The sequence below is a fragment of the Crocodylus porosus genome, unplaced genomic scaffold (assembly GCF_001723895.1).
Source record: "Crocodylus porosus isolate Cpor-Errol unplaced genomic scaffold, CroPor_comp1, whole genome shotgun sequence".
NCBI classification, from domain to species: Eukaryota; Metazoa; Chordata; order Crocodylia; family Crocodylidae; genus Crocodylus; species Crocodylus porosus.
The window spans coordinates 1657472-1668951 of record NW_017728932.1 but is presented as its reverse complement, the minus strand read 5'-3'; the positions used below and the strand labels follow the sequence as shown (position 1 = coordinate 1668951).

The 11480-nt window shown below is 54.7% G+C and overlaps 1 protein-coding gene across 1 annotated transcript; it reads right to left on the bottom strand.

Annotated features, from left to right (window-relative positions):
* Nucleotides 1-633: 633 nt before the first annotated feature.
* LOC109317004 (uroplakin-3b-like) lies at nt 634-10762 on the bottom strand. Its single transcript, XM_019545406.1, has 6 exons — nt 10556-10762; nt 8325-8474; nt 5820-6042; nt 4139-4215; nt 3297-3426; nt 634-2368 (listed from the first exon to the last, which is right to left on the bottom strand). Exons 1-6 carry the CDS (start codon nt 10611-10613, stop codon nt 2212-2214), a joined length of 795 nt encoding a protein of 264 aa, XP_019400951.1. The 5' UTR covers nt 10614-10762; the 3' UTR covers nt 634-2211.
* Between the last annotated feature and the right edge of the window lie 718 nt (nt 10763-11480).

Genomic DNA, 11480 nt, shown 5'->3' with positions numbered 1-11480 from the left:
CATTTTGTCTTGCACAGAGATGCATTCCCCCCCGCAGCCCATTTTCATGGGGCATGTGTGCAATCCTTATTCTTCCCATTGCAAGGGCTGCATCAGCACTGAGTAGCCCTGCCTCTTACTCAGACACAGGCCACCCCTTCCCCTCCAGCTCAGTCTTTCTCTGAGCCTCTTTCACCCTCCAGCCTCCTTGCACATCCACCCGCCTGCAGGAAAGTGCTGTGACATTCCTTGGCCTAAGATGATTGTGTCTTTACACAGTTTAGTTTGCTCATGGATCCCCTCTGTAGCGTTGGGTGCTTGAGGCCTTTCCTGGCTGTGCGGCATTGCTGTATATCAAGCAGCTGCTGCACCCAGTTGATGCCAATGCACTTGGTAAGTCCTTCTGGTGGAAGGTGCCATGTTAGGGAAATGTCATTCATGACATCTCTGGCTCCTGGAATGCACCATTTTCTTGCAGTTATACCATGGCCACATTGTTTGGTGGGGTGGTAAACAAAGCTGGGTGAAGATGGAGCTGGAGCTGTGTAGCAGTTTGTGCCTGCAGTGTGTGCTCAGCAGTTCTGCCTCCTAGACACTCCCTGATCAGGAAGGTTTGGGACAGCTACAGAGGTCAGGAAGGGCAACAGAGATGCAGCACTTTAAAAATGCATACTACAGTTTACTTCTCAGAGGACAGATCATTTGTATAAAGACTGACCCCTTCCCCCAGCAATACGTACAGGAAGCTGAGCCTCTCACAGTCCCGGCCCGCTGGATGGTCCCCGAGGATGGCTTCCTACTGGGGCCAGGGAGGGAAACTGGTATCTGGTCCTTTACATGAGGCCTAGAGTTCCCCAATCTGCACCCCTGCTGGGCTGATTCATCTCCTGGTAGGACAGCTCTGTTACAGCCTGGCTGGGCTACTGAATTGAGAGCACTGGTAAGACAAACCAATGTCAGTAGCCATTAAACTGAGACTTTGGCTTTGCTCCCAGACTTTGGCCTGGCTAGATGGCTCAGCTCTCACCTAGATAACTGTCTTGGACTTAGAAGCCATGGGGATAGGCTGCGGAGGGGGAATGCTGCTTGCTTTCTTCCCCAGTCACCTGTTGGTGTTGGCTGTACTGGCTGGGCCCGTTCTGGGCTCCCCTGAAGGACTGTCACATGTCAGACAGCCAGGCAGAGGGGAATGATAATGTCTGGACTCCCTCAAACTTCAGAGAGCTGTTTCGGTCCAGGAGTCAGGCCCAGGCCTATGCCTGTCTCCTGGAGCAGCTTCTGCTCTGCTGGGGTGGAGAGAAAAGCCACTGAGAACAGCAAGCCCTTGCTTGTTCCCCACTGTGGATACAGCGCTGGCATTTTAGCAGAGGGAAGATCAGGCTGGGCTGGACTGGGCTGGGCTTGGTTTGCTGCTGGCCTTTCTGTGCCTAGGGTCTTTGCTCTTGTTGCAGTGTTACCACCCCTGGACAAGAGAATCAACAGGACAAGGCGGACCTGCCAGGCTAGCACAGCACCCCGGGATGTGCCCTGGGCAAGAGGAGGCTCCTTCTGTGGAGCACCCGGGGCTGCTTCCTCTGCTTACCTGGAGGCTCTGCAGAAAGGGGATCCAGCTGCCCATACTCTCGCCTCCTGCCTCCCCGCATCCTTGTGCTGTGATGTCCCCATGTGGCCTCACCCTGTCAGCGACGCTGTGGCTGCTTACAGCATCTGCCTCACTGGCACAGGATCCTGGCGAGGGACGCCTGCCAGCATCTGCACCTCGGCAACCCCCCTCCACAGGCTCCTATTGTTATTCTGGCCCCATCAGTAGGTCCGGGAACCAAATGGATCCTGAGAGCCACAAATTGTGGAGAGGAGCTGGTGGGCACCAAGCCCTGAGCTCAGCACTGGGGAGCGGCATGGGGAGTTAGCAGAGCCTGACCTTTGATTGACGGGGCCGGGAGCGGGGTGTGTTTGCAAGAGCCACAACCAGGCAGGGCACTAGAAGCGACAACAGGAAGGCAGGGACTCGAGCTGAGGGCCTGCGCGGGGTCCCCTCCCTTCCTGGTGCCATTGAGGCCTGGCAGCCCAGGGCGTGTGAATACAGCGCTGGGCTGGGTGCAGGAATGGGGGCTGTGTAGTGGGGAGCAGGGTGGGGGCGCTGGGGTCAGGGGCCAGCAGGGAAGTTGAAGCCATAGTAGAGCCTGAGTGAACATCAGCGAGCTGGGGACCATGGAGCAAGGGAAGCTGTGGCTAAGAGGAGGCAGCTGGGGACCCTGGCACGTCGCTGGGGGGCTGGGGTGGGGCCTGAGATGGAGGGATGTGGTGGGTGTCATAGTGCCGCCCCTTGAAGGACCCAGCAGGCGGCTCCTCTGCCACGGCAGGATCCTCTCGCTGCCAGAGCTTAAAGCTGCAAGAGACCAAGAGATGTAAACACGGAGGCAGTCAGTTGCAGGGAGATGCACAGGGACAGGACAGTACCCCCTCCCGGCCCTCCCACGGCGCCTGGCTGAGCTGCTGGCTGTGCAGAGGCCAAACTACCCTCCGCCCAGCTGAGATGGTGGGGCAGGAAGGCCCCCAGGACAAGCTGGCCCCACCCTGGCCTCCTCCCACCAGGTGCTGAGGGCAACTGGTTGGGAAACTGGGGTAACTGCTCCTGAGGGAAAATGGCTGGGAAAAGAAATAACCCCAAAATTGGTTTTCTGTTCAAAGCAAAGCTGAAACCTGTGGCCAAGAGCCTGGCGGGAGTAATGGAGTCATAGCATGAAGGGCAGTACTATGGGAGGATGCTTCGTGTGATGGCCATGGGATGTGCCCTCTGCCTTCTTGTGGGGCCGTGGCTGAAGGGCAGCCTCTGCGCAGGGAGGCAAAGCAATGGGGCCACTTCAGACACCTCCAGGCAGGCAAGGGAAAAGACTGGTGCCAGCTAAGCTCCACACAGACAGCTCCCTAGGACTGAACAAGTCAGAAAGCTGCTCTCTGGAGAAAGGGGACTGTCTGTCTGGAGAGGCTGGGCCTGCCGCTGCTGGAGAGGGGAAGCTGCAGGTAGCACGCAGACCTCCTTCTGTTCTCTCCAGTGCCTTGCGGTGTCCCTGCTGGCAGGTTTAAACAGGCCTCTGGTGTAAGCCAGCTGGCTGGGCGCTGTGGGCACCAGGGGTCACCCAAGGGAACAACAGAGGGTCCCAGGTCCAGCCAGACCCATTCACACCAGCCAGGGGGACGCAGTCCACAGGAGGTGACCAAGTGCTGGGGGGGCCTTAGGGTCCCACTGGCTCAGGCTGACAGATCGCTCCCTTAGCAGAAAAGCTGGGCTGCTCTGCGTTCCCCTTGGGGCTTACCACTCATAGGCACTTGTGCAGAGGAATGCGAGGGTCAGGATGCCGACTAAGCTGGAAAGGATGACGGTGATGACAATCATGGTGCCGCTGCGCCTCCCTGGCCAGGTGTCAATGGTGCTTGACCTGTGGCCTGCAGCAGAGGGAGAGAGGAGTGGAGGGGGTCTCCTGAAGCACTGAATCCAGTGCCGTGCCCTCCACAGGGCAGGCTTTCAGTGCAGGCATGGAGAGGAAGGTGTGCAAAGGGAGGAGAAACCAGCTATGGGGTGCTGGATACGGAAGGGTCTGGGAGGACAGGGAGGTCCTGGGCAGAAATAGGGAGGAAGATGGCAGAGGTTGGGATCAGTGGGGCCCAGTTCCCTCTGTAGTGCTCAGTCCTGCTCAGTAATTTCCTTGCTGAGCTTTCACTTTCCTCTCTGGTTCAGTATCATGACTGTTTGACAAGTGTCATCCTTTCCATGATTCCCCCCGAGGACTGGAAAACGGTTGTCATACAGGGTGTATGCTGGACTGCTGCTATGAGGCCAAATGTGGAGAGGCAGTGCTGTTCCATCTGGCTCACCCGTCAGTGAGACCAAATGAGTCCCAGGAGTTAAAACTTGGGTTATGAAAAGCCGAGTCTTTCTGAGAGGGGAAGGGGCCGCTGCACTTGTGAAGAGACCCTGTAAGAAAGTCCATTTCAGGCATAGGTCAGTGCTAGCTCTCAGGGATTCATTACAAACTCTGGCAGTCTGCAGCCATTTTTTGCGCTGTCCAGGCAGTGCGAATAGGCACATGCAGGGCGTAAAGGGAACAAGAGCCCTACCAGTGAAACTGGTAAGTGGTCCCTGTCCTGCTGGTGTTACCTTGCTTCAGAGTGATTCTTTCAGACCATCTTGTCTCTGCCTTGGCGCCACTGGAATCCAGGATGAGAAACTTCACTCTGAAAGGAGGGGGAGCGTGGAGGAAAGAGAGAAGGTCAGTGAAATCTAGCTGGAATCCAGCCCCTCTTTCCCTTTGGCACCAGAGATGCTGAAGCAAATTGCAAAGCCAGATAGGGCCCCTGTGCTCCGTGATAAAAAACACCCTGTTTAACAGGCAATCCCTGGGTCTGTCCATGTTAGCCAGTCCAAGACTTTTGCCTACTGGAGGGGTTGACGCTCTGCTGGTGTGAAGTGATGGACCTGTGGCGGATCTAAAGGAGCTGTAGTGTATGAGACCAGCAGATGCTCTGGACTTTTATCTTGTCTGAATTTTAAGGCTGGAAAGGACTGATATTGTCCCTTCTGCAGGCCACAGAGCCTTATCATTCATTACTGGAGTGAGGCTGTGGCTTCTTTTTGAGTTGTGACATTTCTTTTGGAAGGACAGATAGTGATTCTTGAGTGCTGGAGAATCCCCAGCAGTTAATTGTCCTCCCTATTTAAACATTCCTCCATATTTCTCACATGCATTTGTTTATTTTCAGTGTCCAGCTATTGGGTCTCACTCTGACTGGGAGCATGAAGAAAGCCCCTGCTCTCAGAAGCCACATGGTGTAGGAACAAAAGGATTGTGATCTTGCCCCCTTTGAATCTGCTCTTTGGGAAACTAGAGACAGCAAGCATAAAAAAATCCCAGGCTCAAGGTCCCTGAAGCATCTCAGGTCCTGGGGGATCACATGCCAGAATAAGTAGGAAGGAGAGAATGGAGGAGAAATCTTCCCTCCCCCTGCTGAAGAGGTGCAGGTGGCACCTACATCATGGTTGTAAGGACAGGGGCCAGGAACACACTGGGGGCATGAGTTCTTCAAGAGCCCAGGAGTCACTAAGGCAACCAAATCCTTAGCAAGCAAGAGATCCCTAACCCTGTGGTCCAAGGACTGGAAGCCGGAAGGCTCCTGGAAATGTCACTGACCCTCCTTGTCCCTTAGTCAGCCCAGCCATATAAAGTGGGTGAAAAAGAACCAGGAATCTCCTTAGAGCATGCATATGCTGGAGAGAGAAGTAACTGGGGGAGAGAAAACTCAGATGCAGCCAAGGTGCAGACTCATAGATTCTAGGGTTGGAAGGGGTCTCAGTGGGCCACCTAGTCTGACCCCGTGCCCCTGGCAGGGGTCATCAAACCTGGGATCATATGATCCCATCCAGGTGCCTGTCCAGTCCAAGATGCTGTACTGCTCAGAGGTGATAGGGAACTTGCAAGGCTGGGAGGGAAGAGATGGGGCCCTTGATATGAAAGATGTTTAATGTCTTAACAGTAAGCTCTTTGGGGCAGGGACCTCTGTCTGTGCTGTGTTTGTACACTGCCTAGCACATTAGAGGTCCTGCTCTATGCCTGGTGGTCTTCAGAGCTACCTTCTGCAATCCAAAAAACCCACTAACATCCCTTCTCCATATACAGCTGGACTGAGCCCCCTCCTGCCTCCAGCTGCCTGTTTTACTGACCAACGGTTTCTACAGACTGCCAAGAGGTTATTCTGCATCCCCCTGGGTGTACACGATGGGGGATGTGCCCCTCGAGGCAGGTGATGCCTTGCTGATTTATCTTGGGGTCATCCTGCCTCACCTGTAGGGCCCGGGGTTGGGCAGGGGTCCATTGCAGTGCTGCCGGCTGTTGTCATTCCTGCAGAAAGCATCACTGCCCACTCTGAGCACGCTTGTGTTGCTGCTCCTAGGACATGGGAAGAAGGTGATGGTAGTCCTCAGGGTCATGTAATGGAGAGCAGTCGAGAGCCGCTGGTAGGGTGGGATATCATTGCGAGATGTCGGGTTTTTCACACTGGAGGTTGCTGTTGGTTAAAGATGAGGTGAGAGGGAGCATTGGTCAGCTTAGGGGTGAGAGAGGCAGAAGTGAGGCAATGCCAAGATCCTGGGTGATCAGGGTTGAATCCCAGCCTTGCCAGTGACTTCCTAGGTGACTTTGGGCTGTCATTTAACCTTTCTGTGCCTTAATTGCCTGTGGATACAATGAAAATCTCAACCTTCCTCATGTCATGGAGACATGCTGGGAGGCTAACTGTTGCCACAGAGGGGCTCAGGTACTGTGATCCTAGGGATATGAACACACTAAAAATCTGCAATCCAAACACTGTACAGCTAGAAACACACACAGAGCAAGGATATTCTCAGGACTGGTCAAGGTCCTGGTTACAGCAGACTTGCAAACACTACACCTGTTCAGGACTAGAGGTGAGGCTACAACTTGCACCTGTCTATTCTAAAAGCACGAGGCTGCTGCTGTAGCTATAGCAGAGGCTGGGCTTATGACCTGAAAAAGGGCATGTGGCCAGCGGAGAGTGAACTTGGGCTCTCCCTTGGGCACTACGCCAACACCTCCTCTGGTCTCTGACCTGAGTTGGGTGATGCTTTATACTCAGGCTAAACAGGATAAAACCTGCTTACGGCTTCCACTGGGGCTGGTAATCTGCAGCAAGGACACAGGTTACATCACTTGAATGCTTGCTTTCCTCCAGCGTCTTCCCACAATTCCCCCGGTGTGCCCAGAAGGAGACATGAACTTTCTCACAATTCACAGAGCGGCTCAGTTTATTGCAGAACCGTGGGTTACACTCGGAAGTCCTAATGACGGGCTCAGAGGGCAGTCCTAGGAAGGTGCGTTAATACAGATGGTGTTGTGCCCTGTGGCTGCTCGCACCTCAGCCAGGCTAACCCTGCTGTTCAGCCTGGGGTGCTGCTCACCCACGTTAACTCTGTAGCAAAACCCTACCCCAGGCCTGAGAGGCCTCTTGGTAGAGAAACTGCATCTCTACTGCATGTGTTCCTTGTTTGGTGTGGGCTGGCAAAACTCCTGGGGTAATCTGGCACTGTCCTGTGACAATGGCCACAAATCCTGCCTGCATCTTTATAGCATGGCTGTGCAGGAGAAGCCAAAGCCAGAGTGGGACATGTCTGCTGAATGGCAAGGCCATATCAACCGGTGCCTCTGGGTGCCAATGACAGTGTCCCCCTCTCCCCTACAAGGACAGAGAGCGCTGAGCAGCCTGCAGGGTGGGGGACATGAGGGAGCCTATTGTTGAACTGGTGGCAGAGCCATATAGGTAGACTGTGATACACAGGAGGATAGAAATGTTCCAGGCCTGGGGCGCAGATGGGAACCTAAGATGCAACAGCAACAGAGTGATGGTAGTTGGCAGGCAACACTGGCCCTACTGGCTGGGCTGGGAATATCACAGGGCTGTTATGAGCACCTCTGCCCCAGAGGCAGATACCTGCGAAAGGCCAGATAAAGTTATCCCCATTGTAAACAGGCTGAGATAAGAGCAGTTGAGGGCCATGCCCCAGGGTGGGAACTGATAATGTGCAGGAGTAAGGAAGGTACATCTCTCCCCTCTCTTCCCCTCCCCTCCACACAGCCTGGTGCAGCAGCTGGGAGCAAACTGAAGGGCAAGGTTTCCCCTCAGGCATTGTCTAGAGTAGAGACGACAAACCTGCAGAACCAGTGGCTCCAACCCACCATGACTGACCCCACATTCCTGGGAACCTATCAGCCTCTTACCCTAAAATGCCATGCAGGTGCATGGGCTAACACCCATTACTACTATTCAAACTATTGGCCTTGAAGGCCTTAAAAGTATGTTTCCCTTTACCAATGGCTGGAGGCAGTGCAGTTAGTCTGAATGGCAGCTGTCCACCCTGCCTGGACTGAAAAAGACATTGGGAGCCCTCAGGGTGAGCTCTTACATAGTTTTCCCACTGTCTTAGATCTCTCAGTCTTGAGGCCCTGGGCATCAGAAGTCATTCTGGAAATTCAAGCCTAAGTGAATTAATTACTCAAAGCTACAGAGTAAGCCAGTAGCAGAGCCAGGATGAGTGCCTAGGCCTCTCAGTGCCTTGTGCTGCCCAGGCTGCCTTTGCTACCCCAGTGGCTATAGATTAGGTGGGAAAGACAGTGGAGCTACAAACCGGTCTCCCCTAGAGAAGAGGCAGAGTTCAAATGGGACCAAGGAAGCAGAAGGTAAGTAGAGGCAGTGATGTTCCTCCTTGACAGACAGTGCCCGAGTGCAAGGGAAGTCAAACGAGCAAGAGGTACAGTGAGGTTAGCAGCACGTACCATTAGCGAAGGCAACAACTAGCCAGATGTCATCAGTGGCGTTCACGTACTGATCGAAAATGCAGATGGGCTGGTCCAGGCTGAAGGTGGAAGCTGTGAGCTTCCCTTCCAGGGAGTTGCCTGTGATCTGCGGCGTGTAGGGCACTAGGTCTGGGGGACCACAAGGGGGAACACAGTAAGTGCCAGTAAGGGGAACACGTGGTAGGGCCCGAGAGAGACAGGGTGTTCAAGCCTTCCCCTTTTCCACTGCATGGGAGATCCATCAGAAGTTGCACTGGGAATAAAAGACTGCAGGCATGTGCAGGGTGAGGCTGTGCACCATTTGAATTTTCACTGCCTCGCTGCCAAGAGGTAAATGCACAAACTAGGTGCCTCAAACCAACCCCAGACAGCTGCCTGGGCTAGTTTGGGAGCAGGAAATCCTGTGTCTGTGCAGGGGATGGACCATGCCATCTTGGAGGTCCCTGTCATCCTAAATCAGGGACTCTGCCTCAGCTGCATTCACTTCCAAGGCTCCTGCTGGCATCCTGGGCTGGCTCCTTCTTTGCTCTAGGCTGGCAGGGCTCCAGAGGCAAAAAGGCATTGCTTGCTGCCTACAATAGAGCAACACCGATCTGTGCCAGCTGATCTGTGCCCTGGGTACCAATGTGACTGATGCCCCCATGGTTCAGCCTGGGAAAGGGCTTCCTGCAAAGCAGATGGACAGGCTACTAGAGCTCTGCCCTATCCTAACTTCCAAACCTCTGGAAACCATTCCCATCCACCTCCAACCAAGTAAGCAAGCCCCCAAACACCTGCTTCCCTCTTCTTTCAGCATGCTCGGCTGCCGTGGTCTTTCCAGTGTCTCCCTGCCTGCCCACCCCCTGCCCTGCCTGTCTTACTGGACACACGTTTGGAAAGGTCTTAGCAGCTTCTTGTGCTTTGTGTGGGAAGTCCATGAGGTTTAAAGGTGCCTGGTGCCCAGCAGGGCTGTGGGGCTCCATCCCAGAACTCAGAAAGCAGCTGGAGCCTGGGGCCAGCAGGGAGGGACTTGGTAAGGAGCGGGCGAGAGGAGAACTGGTAGACTAATGCTTTCACCAGTTCCCCTCACATCGCTCTGGGAGTTCACAGCTCAAACTAGTCTCACCTGAATACCTGCTGGTGCTAATCACAGAGGTGTAACCAGTTGTACTTGCTCCTGTCCAGGCCTTCCTGCTTTCCAAATTGTCCTTCACAGACCATGGGCCGGTGCTTGCCCAGTCCGGTTCTAAAGGAGCACCATAGTCCTCTGTGACTGAACAGCTGCCGGACTGGCAGCTCTGGACCCCAGAGTCTTTACTGCTCAGTTGTGTTGTAGTTGCAGTGATGCACTTGCTGCTGTCCAGGCCCAAGATACAGATATCCCCTTCCCCAGACAGCTTACAATCCCTGACCCAGACGGGTACAGCATGGACGCCAGCAGGGCCAATGGGCCCCAACCCTGGTGCAGAGATGCCACTTGTGCCCTGAGAAGACGGTTCAGTCTCCACAGCCCATTCAGCTCCATGCCCCCTTCGTTGAGGCTGACTAATGCCATTGCTACCCAGTGTAGACGCTGGGCCGGGGGAACAGACTGGTTCCATGAGCTTCATTTCACCAAAGAGCTGCAGGTGGCCCTGGTTTCAGTCTCTTCCAAGAGGTGCCCAGTTCTTTGCCCACATTAACAAATCCAAACAGTAGGTGCCCAGTTCAGAGGCCCAGCTCTCCCTGCTGCTCTGAGGCTGCGTGACTGCCCGGGGACAGAAGACCCACCCGGAGGTCCCTCTAGCCAAGTGAAAGCCATGGGTGGGAACGCAGCCCAGCTCCATGCTGATGCCGGGGCCACCTGCCTCTGGCGGCAAGCTGGTCCTGAGGCACTCATCACGAAGCTGACCCAAAGCCCAGTGGAAACCAGTGGGTCTTTCCACTCTCTCCAGTGGGCTTTGGATCAGGCCTCAAATGCTTCCCCAAGAGCAGCAGGAGCAGTGATCTTAATGCAAAGCCATTCAACAGCTGTAGGATACAAGGGGTTTCATGTCTCCCCGACTGACGTTTTGGGGAGGAACGCCCCGTCCCCACCAAATTCCCTTCTTCCATTATAGATTTAGCAGAAAAAACCTGTTGGCTCCTAGAGCTCTCCCTGCCCGGCTCTGCCCCCTCCCCACAGCCTTCAGCCTCTCCTCACAAAGGAAAAGCAGCACCTTGTAACATCCCCTGTAGTAATGAAAACTTACCTAGGCCCTTGACTAGGCAGCTCCCAGTCAGCACCAGCAGCACCAGGGGCAGCTCCATGGTAGCCCTGGTTCTCCCCGTGCTTTCCTCTGAATCGGAGCAGACACCTCTGAGGTCACGCTGCCTCTCCCGCTGCCCAGTGTACTGGTGTGAAGAGGACAACAAGGGTAGGATCTTTCCCCACAACCCAACCCCGAGGTTGTCTACTGTCACTCCTCTTCTCCCCCCCACCCCCCGCCTGCATCCCTCCCACTACCTGTCCCCCTTGGGAGGACCCAGTCCTGATAGCAAACAGGTCAGGCTGGTTCTTCCAAAGTGCTCAACCCCCCTGTTGAAAACAGAGCAGCGAGGCTAGGGTATGAGGCCATCCCTTTTGGCTGGGTGGGAGTGGGAGGATGAACAATGCCCTTTTAGCAGCTGGGCTGGACTTGCAGGGGGCTGTGATCTTCCCCTCAAGTTTGCAATGAAGGAGCAAAAGTATCTGAGGCTAGGCCTTATCCTAGCTGGTGTATGCAGCTTTGCTCCGGCTGACACCCAGCTGCTCAATCCCTCACCAGCTCTGTTGGGACTTAGTGATACTGCAGGCAGGCAGGAGCTGGGACCCTAGATCTGAGCCCTGCTCAGCTGTGAACCTATTTGTTTGGTTCAACAGGATGAGGGTCTCTGGAAGCAAGACAGGATGAATCTCATGGTCCCTTCAGCCTGAGGTGCTGTGAATGATAGGGGATTTGATGTCAGCCCTGCAGCTGTCATCCTGTGAGCACCAGGCCCTGAGGAGTTACCTTCACAAAGCTCCTCTGAGGTAGGACAGTGTTATTATCACCCATGTCCTGCAGAAGGGGAAACAAGGCACAGAAGCACTTGGTCCCCACAGCTCAGCCAGATTTTCCATATGATGGGTACTGATCTCTAATAAAAATCTGCCTG

What these genes read in the sequence shown, in the direction of transcription:
- LOC109317004 (XM_019545406.1), bottom strand. Translation starts at nt 10,613, where the DNA reads ATGGAGCTGCCCCTGGTGCTGCTGGTGCTGACTGGGAGCTGCCTAGTC. An exon ending in CTGCCTAGTCAAGGGCCTAG is followed by an intron (nt 8,475 to 10,555) that starts GTAAGTTTTCAT and finishes GTGGTCCCCCAG; the next exon opens with ACCTAGTGCCCTACACGCCG. An exon ending in AGTTGTTGCCTTCGCTAATG is followed by an intron (nt 6,043 to 8,324) that starts GTACGTGCTGCT and finishes TTTAACCAACAG; the next exon opens with CAACCTCCAGTGTGAAAAAC.